Genomic DNA, 24377 nt, shown 5'->3' with positions numbered 1-24377 from the left:
AATCGTGGCGATTTCTGTGGTCATGGCTCCTAAACGGTGGTCCTACGTCGTACAGTGAGAGAGGTTCAAAGACGGCCGTTGCCACGGTCTTGTGACCAAAGATAGCCTAGGATCATTCTCTGACATTTTCTGTTTGCGGACTAGCCAATAAAAATGGATTTTAAAATGGACTGGATTCTTTGATGAATAGAAAGTTCAAAAGAACAGCATTTATTTGAAATAGAAATCTTTTTGTAACATTATAAATGGTTCAACGGTCACTTTTGATCAACTGAATGCATCCTTCCAAAATAAAATAATATATATGTAAAATTGTTTTTTATCCTTTTGAACCTCATTTCTGTAAGCTCATTGGTGTTTAATGGCGGTCACATACTCAGATCACGCCTCATGCATGTGCCTTTCAGCAGCTGGTACCATCAAAACAACAGCTTCTGTTCTCCTACCCTGAGAATTGGCGTGCGGCTGCAGCTGACTGAGGAGGAAGGATGAGTCGTCCCTCGGGCACCTGCAGGGTGAGCTTCCGTATGGGGCTCACATTCCCACTGCTGCCTCCACCTACACTGCTTCCTCCACTGCTGGTCCTCTGCCGGCAGGGCAAAGAAGCGCTGTCACTGTTCACTCTCATCCTGGGGAACGACAGCAAACACAGTGCAGAGACAGTAAGATCTCAGTGGGGCTGTGTAGAGCACCCATGGTGCATTATTACCAGCGGTCTGAGAGAATGTACCTGGTGCTCTGTTCAGACTGCTGCTGTTCTTCTGATAGGTTTCCTGTGCTTCCCCCTCTGCTGTCATCCTTCTTCCCTCGTTCCTTACGCTCCGCCCTGAGGATGAGAAGACAACAAGATGAGGTTACCAAAGCTAATCTTAAGGCTACCAAGATATTGTATTAGAACAAAAGCAATATGTTTCTTTATGTCTCTGCATTGGCTTCCATAGACTTTAATCAGTTTAGACACCATATTTTATTTAATGCAAAAACAAGGCTGTGAGGGATGCATTTACAGCCCGTTTGATGAGTCTCATTCATAAAACAATACAAGCGGAACAAATTTGTGTAAATCATTCATAAATCCATTCTTACGTAAATGGCTGCAGTGCATTGAATGAGACAATTATGCAAGATTGGATGTAAAGGTTTGTTCTTCTTGCATTTCATGAATGAGGCCTGTTATGTCTGCGTACCTGGATGTCGATCATTCTGCCAATACAACATTAGATGTGACCTTGAGCCTTATTTTCAGCATGACATATTGAATGAACTGTCCCTCACAGTCTGTTAATGACAAATGAAATATGACATCTACTCTGACTAAAGTCTATTAGTGACATATCTGACAGATTTCCTACGCTTCATATCAGTCATGTTTTAAACATGGTAATATAAAAGCAGATTAATTAGTGCTCAGATATTTACAAATCAACTAATTAATCAAATAATTAATAATCAATTTGGTTAGCAAATTATGCTCATTAGCCGTTTCAAAAGCATTCCACACTGAAAATATTGACAAAAATTGTTCAGTGTAATAGCACACACAAACACTGGGTAAAATAATCTATGTATTTTTTGCATATTTATGTTTACACTACCGTTCAAAAGTTTGTAGTTGGTAAGGTTTTTGACCAAAAATAAAGTAGAATTGTAAAATATTATTACAATAAATACCTGTTTTCTATGTAATACATAAAATGTAATTTATTCCTTTGATGTCAACGCTGAATTTTCCATTGCTGAATTATCATCAGTGTTGAAAACAGTTGTGTTGCTTCATATTTTTGTGGAAACAGTGATACATTTTTTCAGGATTTTTTATCATTAGAAAGTTCAAAAAGACAGCATTTATTTGAAATAGAAACATTATAAATGTCCCTACTGCCACTTTTGAACAATTTAATCCAGTCAAGAGACACAAGTGTGGAGCACAGAGTTGCTGTCTATAAAGCATATTATGCTATAAATCAATCCCTTACTGGGTCAGGATGCTGTCTTTGTAACTAGTAAGCAACAAGGCTTTGAAACTTCGACTAAGTTTTGAAACGGCGCTTGTGACAATTTAAACTTTTCTTTCTATAAGTCTTATTGTTCATATGTAGCTGTAATAGTAACACCAATGCAATGTTTGAAGGAACCTCGTATAGTTTATGGTAAATATGGTCTCACCCCTCTACCATACTGATGTACTTATGGGGGATCAGGCCTCTCACTCCTCCTAGTTCCCCTCTCCACCAATCAGCAGAGACCTTGCTGTGTAGTAGGAGGTGGTCACCCTGCTTGAATGACAGCTCGGCTGCAGAGCGTGCAACATAATCAAACATGGCCACAGCCTCGCACTCTGCTCATACAATGCATACAGACAACACAAAGCATGGCAACAGAAATGCCACATATGCCAAAATCCGACATGGAATGTCCACAATGCACAACAGCACACAAAAACCCAACATAGAACACACACATGGACACATTTAGATTAATTGAAACTTCAAAGGTTTAAAAATAAATTGTCATGATGTATGTTGTACTTTCTTACCATCTTCACTGGGAGGATGTTCAGCTTCTCCCTCGCACTCCTCTGTGATGGGCTCACTGGAAAAAGAGGTTGGTGTTATTTAAAAGTAAAAAAACAACAACAACACTATCCTGGCAAGAATTGCTTACTATTCTTTAAAAATTAAGATCTTTTTTGTACAACACCCAAAAGCCAAAGGGTTTTAAAAGACAATGAGCTTATGAAATGATGACAGAATTGTTATTTTTCGATGACTATCCCTCCAAAGGCCCCGATATACTCATTCAAGCGAAATTGAAAAACAAACTGGTGTGATGTCATTTTAAACAAAATCAGGTCACAACGAAATTCGTTTGGAGTTCAAAATCACCAAAGCAAACTTTCCCGGTTCATTTCTTCTGTTCAGTCCGTTAAGGTCAGATGCGAGTAAAAATATGAACACACTGCTTCACAGTAGAAAGTTGTAATTCTAACTGAAAGCAACACTGACACTGTTTTTCATGTTTGATACTGCAAAGCTGCTAGCTTTAAAGCAATTCATTGTATAAAGTGGCATATAAATAAATGTGACATGACTGGAGTGCTGAATTGCAGAGCTGATGCAAACATATCGATATCGCTCTGATCAGATGCTTGCTTAACTGCTGTTTTCTGGTCATTTTTGTTGTGTTTATTTTGCTATTGAGAGGAAAGCATGCCGTCCATATTTACATATTCATCTAAACACTGCTCTGGGCAGTATGTTTGCTAACAGTATACCGCTGCTCAGGTGTTTCAAACTTCTGTGTACCCCTTAAAGAAGGGCCTTAGACTCACCAGTACTCCTGCTCCAGAGTCATACATTTCTCATAGACAGGGCCTGGGAGTTCGGATGGCCCTGGGTAAATGTTCTCGTGATGGAGGATCATGGTCTTGACAAGGTCATTGATCTGAGGTGCCAGGGTCACTTCATCACCACCCATCTCCACCCCTCTGAGCAGACTGGGGCCGAAGCACACGGCCAGGTTATACGGCTGCATCATGTTCTCATCACTGTACTGAGAGACACTGAACAGACACAAACAAAACCGGTTACACACTGCATCACTGCACAGCATAATCAGGTTTGGAATGATTACGTGGGCCTTTAAGAAAAGCAGGACTCACTGATGAAGGAAGGCAAAGAGATAGCGCATCACTATGATGACGGGTCTGGGGAAGGTCGAGACTATCGTCTTAATCTGCACTACTTTTTCTGTCATGTTTTCCATCTCTGAAAGAGACACAGAGTTAATAGTCAAATCAATGAAGACTTTCAAAAACAGTAACTTATTACATTAACTATTTTAAAGCAATATACACTAGCATTCAAAAGGTTGGGGCCAGTAAGACTTTTTTAATGATTTTGAAAGAAGTCTCTTCTGCTCAGCAAAGCTGCATTTATTTGATCAACAAATACAGTAAAAACAGCAATATTGTGAAGCATAAATACAGTTTAATATAAGTGTTTTTAATATATTTTAAATTGTAAATTATTCCTGTGATGTCAAAGCTGAATTTTCAGCATCATTACTCCAGTCTTCAGAGTCACATGATTCTTCAGAAATCATTGTAATATGATCATTTGGTGCTCAAGATACATTTCTCATTATTATCCATGTTGAAAACAGCTCTGCTGCTTAAAGATGAACTGAACTGAAAAAAATCGACGTTGATAACGTGTTGTTTATGACAATTAAAAGTAAATTACACTAAAATTTTTAATTAAAAATATCAATATAGCTTTTTTTAAGCAACACAAAAATTGCGCTTGTTACGCTGGCAGTTTCGATGACGTCACTGGCATGGTAGGACGCGCAAAGGTGCATAGGCAACAGCTGCAGGTCCTAATACACAGACGAAAATGAGCACTTTTAACGGCATGGGTTACGCATTTGAACCTGTGAGGGACAGTCCAGTAGTTTCTGACTACCACCACCACATGGAGGATAAGTTTCAGGCTCCACATAGCCTACAGCACACGATCGTTTGGGGCGAAGAGACTGGTGTGGGTGTGTGAGCTGCCGGAGCATGGACACTGCACCCGAGTCAATCTGTTGCAGAGAACAGTCTCTGTTACAAAAAATGCACTTGAATAAATACCAAAAAGGGAGTCTATCTTAAATGATTTCTTGAACGCAATGGCCAATCAGAAGCAACACATATAACTGTGATTGGCTACGTACATCACTCAACGCGATGTTATAGCGTTGTTATGAATAGAATGTTATGAATAGAAACTCTGGCCTGTAAATCGTTTATATTTTGTTTTAGTTGTTCTTGTTGCTTTTCTGCAACAGATGAATAAAAATCTATTAGTTTTTATGTTTTATTCATAGATATTTCTAGTTCGCGGGAGTTTTATTTATAACCCGCACATACAGAGTGAGTGCATTACCGCCCGCGCCCGCGCTCGCACTCGGAGTCTCGGCCATCAGATCTAGTGCCGCGCAGCACTCTATTGCGTTGGGGGTGCACGTCTCAAGGATAGTGTCGGGAAATATCGCTCGGGCAGAATAAGCTCTAGTTCACTCTTCCTACGCTAAGGAACCTAGAGTTGTCATCCAGTCTCTTTGCTAGAGAGAGAGAGAGACAGAGAGAGAGACGAGGAAAACAAACAAGCATGCAAATGGAAATTATCGCGGCCGGAAAAATTATCGAGCTATTTTTTTTTGTCGTGCGATTAATTTATTTATTGACTATCGCGACAGGCCTACTAAATAGTCTGTCACTAAAAAATGTTCACTACAGACTCGAAATCCAGGGGCTGTCGGAGGGCTAGACAGTTTTAAGGCAGCTAGCCTTGACTTGAGGGCTGGTTTCCTTGTCAAAGGTAGCCTGTGAAAATGTATCGTAACCCCAGCTGCCTTAGCCCTATACAATTCATTACTACAGCCAGGGGCAATACAGTATGAACCCCCCCTAGACCTGTTGGTTTCTGTTTCCCCAGCCATGTCAGCTAGCCTCAGACTATTTACATGCTATGGCTGCTCTGCTGGTGTTGGTTGGCAACGGAGTAGCCTACCATGCCAGTGACGTAGCCGAATGTTGAAATCCAACATGGCGGCGCCCGTGTAACAAAAACAACATTTTCAACGTACAGTTTTATCCCTTTTGACAAATTCTGCCATTTTAATAATTGTACCAATGATAATAAATAAAATAGATCTGTTATATCACCATTTTTCAAATTTCAGTTCAGTTCATCTTTAACATTTTTGTAACATAACAAATGTCTTTAATACTTTTATTCAGGAAAGATGCATTTAATTTATCAAAAGTAACAGTAATTTCTTTCTTTAACAAAAATGCTTACTGACCCCAAACTTAAAGTTCTGAGAAATGCTCTAACTTCATTTGCATGCAGATGCCACTAGGTTTGATATGTCGTTATCTGATGCAAATTAATGTGTAGACATGAAAGGCATCTTACGGACACACTCCATGAGACGGCTAAAGCTCTCCTCGGGGAACAGAGGTTTCTCTAGACCTCTGAAATACAGCTTCAGAACCCCAGCCACTGAATCAATGTCACTCTCACTGTCCGTGAGCGGGTCCTCTCCTGCATCACCAAATACAAGAGAGAAGAACAGTTAGCGAGAACAGAAATCAGACAAGAGACTGAACAAAAAAGGCATATTTGTATATAAATATATTGTATATAATATAATATACACTACCAATTGTTCAAAGTTTGGGATTGGTAAGATTTTTTTATGTTTTTGGAAGAGGTCTCATGCTCACCAAAGCTGAATTTTTTTTAATCAAAAATACAGTAAAACTTGTAACATTGTGAAATAGTATTACAATTTAAAATCTTTTCTTTTATTTGAATATATTTCTAAATGTAATTTACTCCAGAGATGTCAAAGCTGATCCTTCAGAAATCATTCTAATATGCTGATTTGCTTCTCAAGAAACATTTCTTATTATTAATGTTGAAAACAGCTGTGCTGCTTAATATTTTTGTGATGATTTTTTTCAGGATTCTTTGATGAATAAAAAATAACACCATTTATTTGAAACAGAAATCTTTTGTAACATTATACATGTCTTTACGGTCACTTTTGATCAATTTAATGCATCCTTACTGAAAAAAATATATAAATTTGACTAACCTACAAACTTTTGAACGGTAGTGTACATTCAGTCGGTCATTATTGCAATATAAACACTGTGATAAACACAGTGATTTATTTTATTTTGTGATAATTACCAGCCAAATGTGCATTGCTTCATGCGACATTCTTATTTTAATACACCTTGTATTCATCCATTTAAACATGATCGTACCTCTTTCAAAGGCATCCCTGATATGATTGACTTCAGTCTGTGATCCAGGAACTCTAAAAATGCCTTCATGATGCAGACCTGTTAAAACATCACATTTATGTTCGCACACACATAAATACTCACTCCTTTACATTAATACTACCTACATTATTAAAGGTGCTCACAGTAAATGCACTATTAGCACTATTTTTTGACTGTTTTCATCATTTGTGATTGTAAATCATTTCAAACATATATATATTTTTAAAAAGTATTATGTTTCATCATGTGTAAAACCTATTATTATGGAAAAATGACAGAATGTAAATATAAGGGATTGTCTTGCAATTGACAATTTTACCATGCAGGTTGATGAAGCGAATGCAGCTCTCCACCACCAGGGGGATCTGTTGCCCAGTGCTCTGTTAGAAAGAGAAAGGAGGGAAAAAGGGAATAATAATTATGCACATCTGGATGGGAACAGAGTTGTATTGGAATCAATCATGAAAAAAAAAAAAAAAAAAAAAAAAGAATAGTAAACATAATGTGCCAATAGAGAGACAAAGAGTCCAGAGAGCACAGAAATACATTTACCCACACAAACAGATGCATGCATGACAGGGGAAACAGCTGTACCTGAGTCCTCGACATCCGCCTCCTCCTTCTACAGCCACAGCCAGCCAAGCAAGGAAAGAAAGAGACAGGAGGGACATATAAAGGAGGAGTAGATTGTTTGGCATGACCAGAAGGAGTGTGTAACATGAAAAATGGGGAGAGAATGACATAAAAGCAAACGAAAGCAAAAGCAGTCAGAAAAGGGGTAGAAAAATTGGGGTAAGGGAGAAAGACAAAAGCAGAGAACAAGGAGTTTAGATGAAAAGCAACATGTCAGGGATGCTCTGTTTTAATGTAGTAGGCCTACTGGCTGGACAATAATAATGGGCTTGAAGGCAGCATAAAATCAAAATGAGAGTTTAGTCCATGTTTTGTTATTTATTTGCTAGTGTACTCCTGGACATTGACAAAATACACTAGTAGGTATTTAGTAGGTATATACACTACCAGTCAAAAGTTTGGGGTGTTTTGGGCATGGATGCATTAAACTGATCAACTGATCAAAAGTGGCAGTAAAGACATTTATCATTAGGCAAGAAAGGTTTGGCGATAAGCCATGATAAAATTCCAGACGGTTAGTACCATTGCATATTTTAATTATCATTAAAACCGTATTTGATTATCATGATTTGAAAAGCTCACAGTAAATAATATCCAGCATTAAGCAAAGTTAGTAACAGACTCAATTGGCCTTAAAGAGGCCATATTTTGCCCTTTTAAGGGCATACATGGTGCGATTTTCGTCCGATTTTGAGCCAAATTCTGAATTGGGCAAACTTTTTTTTATCTTCACTTCGCGTTGCGAAATGTATATAAACCATATTACCCACGTCTTCCAAGCCACCTGTGTGTAGCCTACATTTACACTGGCGCCTCTTTTATTAATTTACTTGTTTCACTTTTCACTTTCACTTTATTTACTCATTTATTTAATATAGTCTACTTAATTTAATATCACGGGAAATGTGAACAGTTGTCCATCATTTGCCGTGATGGACTTTGGAGTGACTTTGTGCTTTTCTAACTCTGCAGACCTTTATCATGCTCAAACAGCAACATTAAAGAAAGTTGAAAATGTAAAAGTCATAATAGGTCCTCTTTAATGAAGAAGTGTTTAAAAGCGGAGAGCTGCTTTGTGTACAGCGGTTACCAGAGAAACAGCTCTAATTCAGCCGTTCCATAAGCGCCACCTACTGTCAGAGAGTGGTTTTTTATTCAAGCTGTCTGCTATTTTTGTTCAGACCAATCCAAAAATCTGAAATGTGTATGCACTGTAGTAGTTTAAACGGTTGATGTGGTTAATAAGCTAATGTGCATTCTAAAAATCTAAACATTTCAGATATAAAAAAGTATCTAGAATTATTCAAGGAGCAGATATAATGCCTATAATCATTAATCATGTAATCCTTTATCATAAAAAAAAGAACAATTACTTCGACATATCTCACCTAAACATCTTGTTTCAATGGGAAATTCGTCAAAATAGGACAAAAAACTGCTCCTTAAGGGAATAGGGGTCAGAAACAACATGTTGGCATAGCTCGATGCTAGCAATGTTCCTAAATCTGATTTCAATCCACGTGAATTTGGTTTTTTTTTTTCATTTTACTGGGCTGCACCCATTGATCAACCAATCAAGTCCCCAAAAAAAGTGTTGTTGGCAAAGCAATTCTGTGGCCCTGACTGCATTATCCAATTATTAGCGGTGTAACGAGAGTGCACATTTCATAGATTTACTGTCCACTTAAGATGAAGAGATACACCAGCCATTGCTAATGCAGGATGTAGCAGACACTGTTAGACACTCCACCACAACAGAATAAAAGTGTGAGAGAATGGAAGTGGAAGAAGGAAGTAGTTTCTCATGGTGCAAGAGAGCCAGATGGCAGAGCAGCGCTCTACAGGCCTGAGCTCCCAGGAATAGAGAGGGACAGAGAGACACACGGTGGGAATCTCAGAGAATAGGGAGCACCCTGCTGAAACCACTAGCATGACTGCTCACCAGCATATGCTGTCTGGTGGATGCTGGCTTCCCCAATATGCTTCTTAAATAGCATAATCATCCAGATTTCCCTCGCTGACCAGCTTCACCAGAAAGACCATGCTGGTTGACCAATTTGACCTATGTTCAATGTTTGTTATGCTCAGACCAACAATAAATCACGCTTGAATAGCATAGAAAAGGAAGTGACAGCAGATATTCTATATTCAATTTTCTATTTTTAGATTTCTTGATAATTATCAAGCAGTAATTATGGCCTAATATTAACTGAGAGACTAGATGGAATTTCTGTATGTTCATTAATTCATTTGTCACACTGCAGAACTACTTAAAGGGTATGCGTTTCTTTCATCTGTTGAACACAAAAGAAGATATTTTGAAGAATGTTGGTAACCAAACAGTTGGTGGTAGCCATTGATGTAAAAATATATATATATATATATATTATGCTGCTTGGTTATATCAACATTCTTCAAAATATCTTCTTTTGTGTTAAACAGAAGAAAGAAACTCATACAGATTTGGAACAACATAATGACAGAATTTTCATTTCAGGGTGAACTATCCATTTAAGCGAAAAACAAAAAGGCTAAATGTTGATTAAAAATGGTTAAAAACATACCTAAAATATATATTGCTCTTATATAGTTATAAATAAAATGGTTTATGGACATTATTTTCAAGCAAACAAATGCATGCTGGTCTAAGCTAGTCTTTTCAGCAGGGTGGTCTGGTTCAGTGTTCTCCTAAGGACACTGCTAAAGAGCCAAGGACATCAAGTGCAGATAAGACAGAAAGCAAGAGTGATGGCTCTTAGACGGTCCAGAATTCAGCTGGTATTATACAGTAGCCGTTTTGAGCTCTATTGTAACAGCTAGGGTATAAGCTCAAAAAAACGTGAAAGTGTGAAGTCTGTAGTTCCCCAGTGCTATCAGAGGGCTACATCTTGAAACCGCTCTTAATCTAAGTTTTTAAAACAGGCAAATGAGAGTTAGCCAAAGGAGGTATCATATGATGCTAATAAAATCCCATTCGTTTTCTCCATATAGATTTTTAGACAACATAAAAAGCAATATATACTTCTGTAGAAGCCACAAGTGTCATTTTAAACTTCATTCCAATCCCAGTAAAGAACTACAACACCCAAAGATACAGAAATCTTCACCAATCACAAGGAAAAAGAAATTGCGACAAAAGGGCTCAAGAGAAGCAACCCACTCACATGAAATGAATATAATAATAAAAATGTAATATATATTATTTTAATTAACTATAATTATTTAATTGTATTTATAAATAATTATAAATATAGTATAGATGTATTATTATTATATTATATAGAATTATAATTTAATTTACAAATTTTATTATACTTATATAAATATTATATAATAAATAAATGAGTGAATATTTAAATTTCATTATTTAAATTTACACTCATATTACTCGTATATTTACTTATAATTTACACATATAAATATGTAAACGTGTCAATAGTTTATTATTGCGCCTTTGGATTCATAATTCTCTATGGGATTGCAGTTAATTCCTTGAACTGTTCGTTCCCTGTTTTTATTTTTCAAATCCCTATGGAGAAAACAAGGAAGAAATTCCAGAACCAAGGCTATTAAAAAAACACTTTTGCCAGCAGTTTCAATGAAAAGCAAGACACATTGTTTTTATAGGCCACAACATGGAAGAGGCATTAAATACGAGCATCAAGAAACTGAGCAAGAGGCTTTGATAACTGTTGAAATGATGCAGTATTCAGAGAACAACACAGTGGATCTTATAAGCACACACATGCAGAAAAATATGCATGCACTCACACAGGTGAACACACGTTTCTGTTGCTTAGCACACGGATTGTTAGGCTGCACACAGATGCCTGGAGAGAACACTGTGAGCGCGCGCGTCTGTCTCACCCGATTTAATAAGCAGCCATGTCACTTTATGGAAATAACGTAGCATGTCATTTCAAATAAGATTCAGTAACACAATCGTGCAAACCGCGCCAATGTCTCCAACCTTACTCGGGGAGCATGAAGAGATCACATTATCTCCATGGATGTTCTCATTTAACATTCCCTTGTAGATTTACAAGCCGACTGGTCACACCAAAATTCACGAGTAATCATTAACAGGCCAGAGGCAATAATCAGACAAAGGGAAGGCCATGCTCAAAGCCATATCAGAACTGCACAAATGCAACACACATGACCAGAAGCACATGAGAGTGAGGCGCTAGTGTTAAGGAAGCCATGGAGGGAATGGAGTTAGAGGAACACAGCAAGAACATTACAGAAATCTGTCTGTAACAGAGCAGAGGGCTGTCAGCCGCAGGGCTATACCTGAATGAAGGAGAGCATGTCTCCAGAGAAGAGTTTGTGGTTGTACTGGGAGCAGGGCCTGGCTTTCCGCACACGCACTGCCCTACCAGGCTGCATTCTGGGAAATATATACACCGGCACTCCACTGTGACACTATGGCATCAGTGTACTCATGCAAACATGCTAACATAACAGTAATTCACACAGAACAGACAACAACACAACAGAAATGTACTCTAGAGCATGCACACCGTTTGGGGTCAATACGCACTCTATTTATCCCACAATGAGATGTTTTAGCCTCATTATGAAATTGATTGTGTTTTGTTCGATCACTCGAGTCATTTAAACTGATCGTTACATTTCTCAATGGAGCCTTCTTAATTTCTGCTGAGCACGCAAAGGCCGTCGGCCAGGAAACAAGAGCAGATGTTTGCTGGATTGCGGCCAATGTTGTCAGCACATGACTGTGTGAACAGCTCATAGTCACAGAGACAGATGGGATGGGAGACGTACCTGGAGGGATCGCTATCAATGGCCTCGGCTGCAAAAGAGAAAGAGAGGGAGAATGAGGATAGAGAGGTTCTCAATCACATCATTTTTTGCCAGAATACATAGTTACTAAAGTCACTGTTGCCACAATAACACTGGAAACTTTTATTGTGATAAGGCATCTTACCCTATATTTTATAAGGGCATAGTGACTTTTCTTAGATTCATTCTTTCTTCTTTTATTTACTGTCTTTAGTTGTGCTGATTAGTTGTGGTTAGTTACCTTTCTGTATGGCCTCTTTAAGTAGGTCATGCTTGGCTTCGAGTTTGGAGATCAGAGAGCTGCCGCTTACATTCTCCTTCACTTTCTAAAAAGAATATAAACAAAATAAAATACATGAATATGAATGACCATGTTATTTTTAGTCATTAAGCTATTTACTTTTCTGCTATATGATTTGCATGAACATTATAAAGCTAAAGGTATACAGTACACTACCAATCTTTTTGAAAGAAGTCTCTTATGCTCACCAAGACTGCTTATTTGATAAAAAAAAAAAGTTTGTAGTAATATTGCAACACTGTTTGCTATTGCAATATATTTTAAAATGTTACTCAATCATTCTAATATGCTGATTTGCTGCTCAAGAATCATTTCCTATTTTTAACAATGTTGAAAACAGTTATGCGGTTTAATATTATTGTGGAATATTTTTTCAGGATTCTCTAATGAATAGAATCTTTTCTTTTTTGAACATGAAAAAAATATATATATTAATTTGAACGTTAAAAACATTCAATCACGTTTACTGTCACTTTTGATCAATTTAATGAATCCTTGCTGAGTAGAAGGACGTTTCCACATATTTTTGGTCATATAGCACATCAATCCATGTTGGGAAGAGCTCTTACTGTAAAGTAGAAGGTCTCTGTGTCCTGTTGATTGGCTCTGCGTTTGGCGAGGCTGGGTTTGGCTCCTGTTCCGTCACCTGTGCTCTCCACTGATGGGGCGGCGGAGGCGTCCGGGGTGGGGATGCAATCATCATCACAGACGCTCTCCAGAAGATTTGAGTGTGTCGTCTTAAGTGTCTTACTGACCTGTAGTCAGTGAAAAATAAAAATAACAGCGTAAAAGAGAAGTATAGTGCTGCTATGAGCATCTCTGGATGAGTACACCAGCATAGATTTTACCTCGTCAGTTTCCAAGGTAACGGATGCCAGTCTGGACTGAAGCTGCTGGAATCTGGTCTCAAGCTCATACCTCACCTGGCCTTCTGCGCTCACCTCACACACCTGTCACATACACCAGATGTTTTAATTCTACATAACGCCCGCCCCTCATGATGGCCACATGACCAGAACAATTTTATCTCGGTAACATGTTGTATCTTGGGTGACAACAATTGGTGTCAATTTTAAAAAAAAAATGTATTTACTTATGCCTTTAAAATTATATTAAATCTATTATTTATATACAATATAAGTTTTATACATTTTCATTTTGTATTTATTTATACTACAATCAAAAGCTTTTTTGAAAGAATTTTTCATGTTTTTGAAAGAAGTCTCTTATGCTCACTAAGGCTACAGTAAAAAAAGTAATATTGCGAAATATTATAAATTCACATAACAGTTTTCTATTTTTAATATATTTTACTATCCTTCAGAAATCATTCTAATATGCTGATTTGCTGCTCAAGAAACATTTCTTATTATTATCAAGGTTGAAAACATTGTTTTTGTGGAAACTGATTTTTTCCCAGGATACTCTGACCGATAGGAAATTCAAAAGAACAGTATTTATTTTGTTTACATTATAAATGTCTTTATGGTGACTTTTGATCAATTTAATGCATCCTTGCTGAATAAAAGAATGAATTTCTATTAAAAATCTAGGTTGTGCATACAAACACAAGATATATTTTATATTAAAACATTACAAAAGTTTAATTTCTTAATATATTATCATTATACACATTATAACACCAAAGTATTTCAAGGATTTCATTCATTCAAGAGCAACTGAAAGCTGCACTGAGAGCATTTAGTCTCTCTCATGCGTTACCTGGTCTCCTTCATGGGGCTGGTACTGAAAGCGGAAAGGCAGACAAAATGCAGTGTTGTGGGCCTGAAGCAGAGCATCTCTATCCTGGCTCTGGTTGAGTCCAGTCACTGCCGTGTCTAGCTGCTGAAAGCCGTTTTTCATGTTCTGGAGTGTTCGGTTTCTGTTGGAGAGGTATCCGCGTATAACCCGAGACACAGACAGGTGGTACCCCAGATCTGTGCACTGCGTTCAACATTAGCCAGATGGCAAGATAAAGACAAAATGAAGAAAATACAGTCATTGTTTGAGCAACCATGAATGTTCTGATTCATGCTCACTGACTAAACCTGCTGTGATGTTTTTGACGTGACATGTTGTACTACGTGCCTCAGGCAATGGGAATAACAAACCATCACACACATTTCAGAGCTCACTTGAGAGCAGAAGAAGATATCAGTGCCATAAAAGATGCACACTGCCTATCAAAAAGTAGAACAATACAATAGTGAAGTCATTGAAACTATGAAATGACACAAATGGAAGTGTGGGAATTATCTAGTGACTTTGTGAGGTGCATCCTGGGATTTTAACAGTACTGTAGGTAAGCTGTGATTGGCTCTTTTCTTTCATCTTTGTAATCCTACTCATTCATTAAAAATAGTTGTGTCAAGAAATTCATACATAGGCCCTATACATATTTGTCTTATAAAGCTTTTAAAGCATTTAAGAATAAACCTTCAGATCAAAAGCTGTTTAAGAAGTGTGTTCATGCTTTTCACTGGTAGTGTAGATGGTTTTCTCTAGTGTTCTCTCAATGGACACATACAGTAAATACATTAGATAGAATGGTATGTGCTATTTGTTGGTCAGAGGTCAATTCAAAATGAAAAGGGAACTAAAACAACTACATCCTAAAGAGTGTCTAGACTGATGGTAATGGGACAGAAGTGTGTTAGACTCACATCAATCAGAGTGCAAATGTCCTCCAGATAGTACTTATTCATGGAGGCATTAGCTGCTGCCAAGTTGAGCAAGTAGTCGTTACGAGCTTTAGTGCACTTCAGCTGAGTTTCCTGTACTTTCCCTTGTCTCTGTAAATAAAACACAAGTACAGTGGAAACTGGGGGTTAGAGATAAAGTGAGATCTTGCTCTTCCTGTGCCATCTTCACAGAGCAAAGCTCCGGATGTTACCATCTTTCTTTTTTCACAAACTACCACTTTTACCTTCTCCATCAGTCTCTCAATTTTTTTCACAGAGCTGCGCCTCTGCCCCCCTGATTGGATGAGGCCGAGATCAGATGACTTGCCCGTCTGTTTCTCCTCCAGTCGTGTGGCTTCTTTGAGCTTTCCTTCAGCAGCCAGAGAGTCGATGTGGTACTGATGATAAGTCTTCAAAGCCTGTAAGAGATGCACAGAAATTCATATTTTTATCTTGTTTATCAGTGATATCTAAACATCTTTAACACAAGGTAAACCTACTTGAGAAAGAAAATGGTGTAAATTAAGATTTAATTAAATAATAATAAATCAGTTTATTTTTACTCCATGTGCAAATATTTTAATGTTTTTAACATAATAATCCAGATATTTAAAGTGTATTGTTAGATTAATGAATAAAACAAGATAAAAATATAATAATAATAATAATGACTATTATTATTATTATAACTATTATTACAAATGTTTATTTTTACTCCATAGGCAAATTAATAATTTGTATTGTTTTTAACATAATAAGCCAGATATTTTAAGCTTATGGTTAGATGTATAAATAAAACAAGGTAAAAAAGCTACAATAACAAAAACAACAAAAATAATATTAATTATTATTATTCTTATTATTAATCTTCATCATTATTTTGAATTTAAATAATTGGTTTATTATGTTAAAAACAATAACAGCAGACATTTGAAGCGTATTGTTAAATCTATGGATAAAACTAGATAAAACTATAATAATAATAATACAATTACAATAAATTATTATTATTAATATGAAGTTTATTTTTAATCCATGGTCTAATCTTTTTATTACTTACCATAATAAGCCATGGCCCGGATTCACAGACAGGGCTTAGATTAAGCCAGGATTAGGCCTCGGTTCAAACTTCAATTAGGACAATCTTTATAAGTAGCTTTTATAAAAGTGCCATAGAAAAAAACATTAGTGATGTGCATCTTGAGACAAAACAATGAGACTGACATATTTTAAGATATATCAGTGCAAGTTGCTTTCAGTTAAAAGAGCTCAAACATGCATTTTAGTCTGAGACTAGGCTTAAACCTTGTCTGTGAAACCGGGGGTATACATTTTAAGATTACTATTTGATTTATAAATAAAACCAGATAAAAAAAAAACTACTTGCCAAGGTGTTATACTCAATTACGTCCTATTTTACATACTCTTATACGTCCCTATTTTTATTTTTTATGATCAAGCTTAGCGTATTTATTTTAAGAGACATTAAATACCTTCTAAGACTGCAAAAAGACATACACGCAAACAAAAAAAAACACTGAGCCTTGAGCCAAGACACTTGTGGTAGGCAAGCTGTTTGTCTACTGGAGGGTAGAGAGCACACAGCTGCCGTCGGCCGGGGTCAGTGGGCTTGATCTTGCAGCTCTGACCCGAGCACAGCGACAAAAATGAGCTCTGGAAAGCAGGGGGGCACGTGAGCTTTTTGTGCTACAGGATGGACCAAATTGCACTGAGGTCTATAGAAAGACATGCAGGCACATTCAATCGTGAATGTATGAGCAAATATGTGCATCATGTGGTATTCAGTCAAGTTTAATCATGCAGTCATTGGCCGCAGCGAGATGATGTTATTCAAAGCTGATGCCATTTGGACTCCATTTCAGTTCACTAGAGCGTGTTGCTCAGTGTAAATTTAGCATGTTCACAGCAAAACAGCCTCCGACCTACCGTCTGCATCTCTGTGGTGACTTTCAAGAGCTCATCCTGCATCTGGAGTCCCACCTCCTTGCTCTGAAACAGAGAATAAGAGTCGGTGTGTAAAAATAAGGAAGATGCTTTGGCTGTGTTTTGTGTGGGAGTGTTTCATGTCAGTAAATAAAAGAGGAAGAGAAAGAGGAAGAAATTAGATGTCTGAGCTGGTAATATGGTGGGGATTCTGTACCCGCTTAGCCAGGCGGTGTGTGTCCTCTATGCAGTGTGAGAGCCGCTGCGTGAGTGTGTTGCCGCAGAGCTCACTCAGTGAACTGTGATCTCTACTCTCCTGCCTGGTCTGGGTCAGCAGAACAGACCAGCACTGAGCCACCGACAGGTCCAACTGCTCCTTCCTAAAGAGAGAAAGGAGCAGAGACAATGAAAGAGTTGGTTAAAGTCGCAATCTAATAGAAGTAGCAACAGATCTTTTCATCCTTATTGTGACGTACTTCAGTGTGAAACGGAATCCTGGAAAAGAAAAATGTATGCCGGGAACTTGGTTCTATCAGTCGGTTGTTGTTTGAATGAAGGCAGCTCTGAATGCGAGCTTGCAGTTGATTGTGAGAAATGAGCGGTTTTAAGAAGACTAATGATTGGAGAAGTTTGCAAATCTGGCATATATCACCAGAGAGAAGTCTTCTGTTTCATGAATAAAATACAATTAAACAGTTAATATGGAGTAGCTCACATTTTAGACATGATATTGCCAGTTACTTTATGTACTTTTGCTTGGCCAATGAAAATATTTCAGAACGAAGTCACAGTAGTTGCGCATCTCAGAGCCATAACACCGTAGTGGTGTTACTAAACGGATTAGTGTTTTTGAACGAATTGGTTGAGTAAATGATTCAATGACTCACTCACTCACTGGTTACTGAATAAAATGATGTGTTTGAACAAACTGTTGCGTGAAGCCACTCTGTCTATCCATCATCCACCTATTAGGGCTGTCAAATTAAAAATTTGAATTTTGAATATTCGTTGAATTTAAAAGAAAAATCCACATTCAAATGCAAAAACGGTGCATTAAAATTATAGGTGTGCTTCAGGCAGCCTTATTTGAGGCACACGAGATGGGATGATGATGTAAGAGGTGTTGCCTTTTGGTGTTTTAATGATTTTTCCAGTTTAACCTTCTTGATGCGGCAGTGCTGCTTTGTTCGTTCAAATCATTGCAGAAATAAAAAAGCTCAATGCTGGAGAAGACCTTGTTTACGTCAAAAATATTACGTTCTGTAAACATGGGCAAGATGGTTATCTTTGACTGTTGCACTCGCGTATTGCACAATAGAGCCATATGTTTCGAAAGCCATGTAATGTTAAAAGAAGTTCAACTTTGTGGGGGGGGGGGGGGGGGGTTCTATTCCACTGCATCATGTTTTTAAACACAAAAAATGTACTCTTTGAGAATGGCACTTCAGCTCTTTGTATTCAACTATGCATACGTACATGATATTGATTTGTTCATGATTGTTTATGCAATTTACAAAATTATATTTGATTTATAAACCCACCTATCCATCCACCCACCTATCCATCCATCCATCCATCCATCCACCCACCTATCCATCCATCCATCCACCCACCTATCCATCCATCCATCCACCACCCATCCATCCATCCATCCATATCCATCCATCCATATTTCCATCCACCCACCTATCCATCCATCCATCCATCCACCCACCTATCCATCCATCCATCCACCACCCATCCATCCCACCACCCATCCATCCATATTTCCATCCACCCACCTATCCATCCACCCATCCACCACTTATCCATCCATCTATACATCCATCCACCCATCCACCACCTATCCATCCATCCATCCATCCACCACCTATCCATCCATCCATCCATTCACCCATCCACCACCTATCCATCCATCCATCCACCTATCCACCACCTATCCATCCATCCATCCATCCATCCATCCATCCATCCACCACCTATCCATCCATCCATCCATCCACCAACTATCCATCCATCCATCCACCACCTATCCATCCATCCATCCATTCACCCATCCACCACCTATCCATCCATCCATCCAGTGGCGTCATGCCCATTCAAAGTGAGGGGGCACGTGCCCCCTCAGATTTTTCCTCCCTGATAATTTTTTATTTCTTCAGTCTTGTTATAATCAGATTCAGCGCGTTGTTCATCTTCAATCCGCAGCGGTGCCGAGCAGAGCGCACGTCAGAAACAGAGGACAGGGTGTGTGTGTGTGTGTGTGTGTGCGTGCGTGTTCATCTGAGCCTCATTGGTCTGTCACTGCTCGTCAATGTCAGAATATTTGAGATGACGAATCAAATCAAAGTAGGCGGGCTTTATGTTCACAGACGCTGCTGAGCGCGAATTTTAGCAGTGAGACTCGACGCTTCAGTGTACAGTCAAGTGCGAGATGTAAGTAGCTAAACTAAACATTTCATATTTGACAGTTTTTTTAGTTCATAAATGTTAAACGAATGACAAAAATAATCAGGCACACGAATATACTTTTGTCTAATTTCGCCATTGTGAACTGAAAATAGGCCTATGTAACGTGACTCGTAATGTAGGCTAATAGTTTACTGTCATTGTGAGGGGAAAAGACGTTTTCATTGTTAGGCACAAGATTAATAATGAATGTGTACATATTGAGAATTAATATAGTACAATTTGTAGCCTTAAGTAAATTAAAAAAGCTCAGCTTTAGGAGGGGAAGGCAAGATCAGGAGACTGAATCAAAGAGTGATGGATAAGAAGTGAGAGCAGGTATTGACAAATAATCTGCCCACTGACATGGTTTTAAAGCTATTTCTTATCCTTTTTTTGGCCTTCAAACGTCTTGAAATGCACATATCAGAAAAATTTGAACCCCCTACCCACCTCAAATTTAGGACCTCTACTGTGATTATAAAGCCCTGTCTACGGCCCTGTATTAGGCATAAGATCAATAATGAATGTGTACTGTGAATGAATTTAATTAACTTAGTTAGGCTACCTAGCTTTCCTAGTAGCTTTCAGTAAATAAATTCGTCTGAGAAAATGATTCATAAATCAACCTATCAGTTGACCCTATGTTTACTTTCTTCACTGACAGACAAAAATGAAAAGCCTATCAGTCAAAGCTCAACTTTAGGAGTTTTTTTGGCCTTCAAAACATCTTATAATGCACATATAAGATACACATATACACATATACTTTAACTTAGTCCTCAGATAGAGGAGGGTTGCTGCTAGCTCCGTTAAGGTATTTCTGTCCCTCCCAAACTGCATTGAAATAGTATGTTTCGCAGCCAGAATTAAAAAAAATTCAGGGGGAGAAACCCCCTGACCCCTCCTAACATGATCCATATCACCCGTCAGAAAACAATTGCAACGTCTCAGATTGTGCCCCCCCAGAATTTTGGCTTGCATGACGCCCCTGCATCCATCCACCCATCCACCACCTATCCATCCATCCATCCATCCATCCACCCATCCACCACCTATCCATCCATCCATCCATCCACCAACTATCCATCCATCCATCCATCCACCCACCTATCCATCCATCCATCCACCCACCTATCCATATCCATCCATCCATATTTCCATCCACCCACCTATCCATCCATCCATCCACCCACCTATCCATCCATCCATCCACCACCCATCCATCCCACCACCCATCCATCCATATTTCCATCCACCCACCTATCCATCCACCCATCCACCACTTATCCATCCATCTATACATCCATCCACCCATCCACCACCTATCCATCCATCCATCCATCCATCCATCCACCACCTATCCATCCATCCATCCATCCACCCATCCACCACCTATCCATCCATCCATCCATCCACCCATCCACCACCTATCCATCCATCCATCCATCCACCAACTATCCATCCATCCATCCATCCACCACCTATCCATCCATCCATATTTCCATCCACCCACCTATCCACCTATCCATCCACCCATCCATCGACCACTTATCCATCCATCTATACATCCATCCACCCATCCACCACCTATCCATCCATCCATCCATCCAACCACCCACCCACCTATCCATTCATCCATCCATACTTCCATCCACCCACCTATCCATCCACCCATCCATCGACCACTTATCCATCCATCTATCCATTCATCCATACTTCCATCCACCCACCCATCCATCCATCGACCATTTATCCATCCATCTATCCATCCATCAATGCAAAAAGCAGGGTGGGTACCTCTTAGTCTTCACTGTGAACTTCTCGCTGAGTTTCTCCAGAGAGCGGGCATATTCTGCCTCAATCTCCCCTCGTCTGCGCAGGTACTCGCTTAGATCCTGCAGCTGCTGGGTCTTGACCTCCAGCTGCGCGTCTAGGATTTTTAGCTGCTCTGATAGCTGACCACGCACCTCTGAACAAAGATAGAAGAGAAAGAGATCATGTATGGATGATTTTCAGCACAAAAAGCACCATGAAAGGATGAATTTGCATCTCCTGGCACTAGTGGCTCTGGCCTGGGGCTCAGAGCTGATTGGATGAGGGAAGACAGCATCCCTAATACTGCTTATAAATACATAACAGTGAGTGCAGGCCTACATCTCACACATAGAACACACATTACATTTTGAGATGTACATTAGTCTGTACTACCTAGCCAAGTAAAAGTTATTTTTTTTTTCTCTCTCTCCCCATTTTTTATTTGTTAAAACAATAATCCACAACAAACATATTCACACATCAAAACAACCAACAACACAGCATACATACAGACATTGTTATTTTACATTGTATGTGTATATAAAGGACTAAAAGAGAAAGAATAACATCAGTAAATCATAAGCAAAACCTGACACCAGCATCAGTTCGTCCATTTACAGTTATAATTGGTTTTGAAGATAATTAAGAAAGGACGCCACATGACAGTGAACTTGGACCCAGAGCCCCTTAAATTAAGTCTTATTTTTTCCCAACTTAGGAATTGTAAAACATCTCTGGCCCACTGTTTAAAAGAAGGGGGACAGGACTGTTTCCAATTAGTTAAAAGTAAGCGCCTTGCCAACAGAGAATACAGTCCAATTCTGTATTCTGTTCATTTTTTTCCACACACAATGCCATAGATGGCGGTTAAAGGATTTGCACAAACATCTTTACTAAATATTCTAGAATCAAATTAATTTCTTTTACCTTTGATTTGAGTCTCATACTCCGCCAGACTCCCCTTTTCCTTTCTCAGTTTTCCATGTGATGTCATGGTCTCCTTTGCTGGTGTAGCGCTCCTGTTGACTTGTTCCCAGTGGCTCACAGTTTGAGATGATCACGCACAGATTTCCTTCCTCTTCACGAAGAAAATACTCTAATTCCGTATTGGTGTTTTTATTTTGCAAAATGATTTATATTTCCATTATAGAAAAACATGTCAAGTTCGGTCTTGAGTTCATACTGGGCTTCTAAAGAAAAATCTTTTCAGTCTTTCAATCGGTGCCCTCAGCAGAAACGGAACAGGGAAGTCTCTGTGTGCATGTGTATGTTTGTGTGTGAGTGTGTGTGTTTGTGAACACGGAGGGAGTTCCAATCAAAGCAATTCTCTCTCAGCACTGAGCATGTGCATTTAAAGATTAGCTTTCAGAGCAGAGAACGTTGCAGGGGCCTGATAGTTTTCTAGTTCTGTTTCCTGAGACAGTGGTTAAATGCGATTGTCCTTGCCTGGAAGAGAGAAACACAGAAGTTTGGTAAGAAGGTGTGACAAAGACAAATGTACAAGACAGAAACAAACCATAAATGGATTATGGAAGTAAATACAAGATAAGAGAGAGACAGGAGAGGAAGAGAGAGAAAAAAACGTTACTTCAATATGACGTGTCACGGGCACTTCCAGAAGACGAAAACGGTTAAGCGAAAAGAATGCACCTGCCCACATCCTGTTTGTCTTCTATAGTGTGAGTGATTCAGAAAGATTCTCATATGAAGACATCCTGTCAATCCTAAGTTAAGTATCCACACATTTTACTATTTCTAAAAACCAACCTCTTAAGTTCTCAACAGTTTTACAGTACTTCACAATGAACGTCAAGTGGCAACCCAAACACAGTACCAAAATTGTACTTATTTTTGTACAATGCAAACTGTCCATGTTGGCATGTGCCTAAATTGGCTGCTTCCACCAAATGACAGATCAGTTTGCAACACAAATAGAGTCTGGTTGGACACACAGCCTTTGATATCAACAACCAACAATATAGGAACTGTTTACTTCTTTATTAGGAAGCCTGTTTATTTTGCTATCATAACAATTATATGGTTAGTTGCATTTTACTTTTTGCATTTAGCATCTTCAATGCTGTCTGCAATCTAATCAAGACAAACCTGTGACCCATTTTTGAGCTGAGAACCACTAGTCGAAAGCTTGAGCTAATAACTCAAATTAAAGGCCTTAAACACATCAGAAAGGGAAGGGAGGCATTTTTTGAAAGATCTGACTTAGCTCCGACTCTGTCTTAGACGAGCTACGTGACTAATTGTTTGTTGTAGAATGGCAGCCTGAACTGCGCAGGAGTTCCTGTGAGTTGCGCCAGTGATGGCCGTTGGTCTTATGAGAGGGTGGAGGGACCTGAGTCATCATGGCTCTTGGCACAAACCCACACAGTCATAGTCAGACCAGGGGAGTGTGCTGCTCCAGCACTGTGCATTAAGAATTTAAAGTACCACACATGTACAGGTGGGTTTCTTATTTGTGTATAACCTGAGAAATGCAAAAAGAAATTGTGAGCTAATGTATATTTAATATATGGGCTTCTCAAGATAATAATGTATGTATTTAATGTATGCATGTGTTGGTGCGCATATAGCATACATGTTTTAGGTCCGGGATTCATAAACGTTTTTGTAAGCCAAATCACTTTGACGTGAAATGTTAAATGAAGTACCCCCTGAGATTTTAAATTAATATTTTATTTGCATGTTCGCAGTTCTCTGATGTTGTTAATGGTCATTTGACATTCAAGTAAACAAATAAAATATTTAATCTTTTATCTTCAGTGTTGTCATTTAATAAATGATTAGCTTTTCATTACAAACCCCAGATTTAGGACTTTGGATGCAATATAATAATTGATTGATTAGTTAACTAATTAAAAAATAACATTATAATAAAAAATTT

The 24377-nt window shown here is 38.5% G+C and overlaps 1 protein-coding gene across 4 annotated transcripts in view; it reads right to left on the bottom strand.

Annotated features, from left to right (window-relative positions):
* Positions 1–24377, bottom strand: part of arhgap4b (Rho GTPase activating protein 4b) — a 33896-nt gene that overhangs the window by 2184 nt on the left and 7335 nt on the right. For 2 of the 4 annotated variants that reach the window (XM_056246420.1, XM_056246419.1), the window contains exons 2-22: positions 22406–22924; positions 21461–21632; positions 17430–17592; positions 17216–17278; positions 15514–15687; positions 15251–15379; positions 14310–14531; positions 13436–13537; positions 13157–13342; positions 12528–12612; positions 12269–12296; positions 11774–11870; positions 7167–7227; positions 6827–6904; positions 5967–6095; positions 3662–3767; positions 3332–3562; positions 2537–2592; positions 2167–2338; positions 731–826; positions 447–629 (exon numbers count right to left, since the gene is read on the bottom strand). In XM_056246420.1, coding sequence (XP_056102395.1) covers positions 447–629; positions 731–826; positions 2167–2338; positions 2537–2592; positions 3332–3562; positions 3662–3767; positions 5967–6095; positions 6827–6904; positions 7167–7227; positions 11774–11870; positions 12269–12296; positions 12528–12612; positions 13157–13342; positions 13436–13537; positions 14310–14531; positions 15251–15379; positions 15514–15687; positions 17216–17278; positions 17430–17592; positions 21461–21632; positions 22406–22472 — 2600 coding nt within the window. In that variant the 5' untranslated portion in view covers positions 22473–22924. Of the gene's footprint in view, positions 1–446; positions 630–730; positions 827–2166; positions 2339–2536; positions 2593–3331; positions 3563–3661; positions 3768–5966; positions 6096–6826; positions 6905–7166; positions 7228–7441; positions 7470–11773; positions 11871–12268; positions 12297–12527; positions 12613–13156; positions 13343–13435; positions 13538–14309; positions 14532–15250; positions 15380–15513; positions 15688–17215; positions 17279–17429; positions 17593–21460; positions 21633–22405; positions 22925–24377 lie in introns of all 4 variants that reach the window. The other 2 variants (XM_056246421.1, XM_056246422.1) reach the window with 2 other exon arrangements.

This window comes from Rhinichthys klamathensis, unplaced genomic scaffold (genome assembly GCF_029890125.1).
Source record: "Rhinichthys klamathensis goyatoka isolate OS25496 unplaced genomic scaffold, OSU_Roscu_1.1 h1tg000037l_1, whole genome shotgun sequence".
Classification (NCBI taxonomy): Eukaryota; Metazoa; Chordata; class Actinopteri; order Cypriniformes; family Leuciscidae; genus Rhinichthys; species Rhinichthys klamathensis.
Note: the sequence above shows the minus strand (reverse complement) of the source record. Positions and strands in the feature narration are given on the sequence as shown.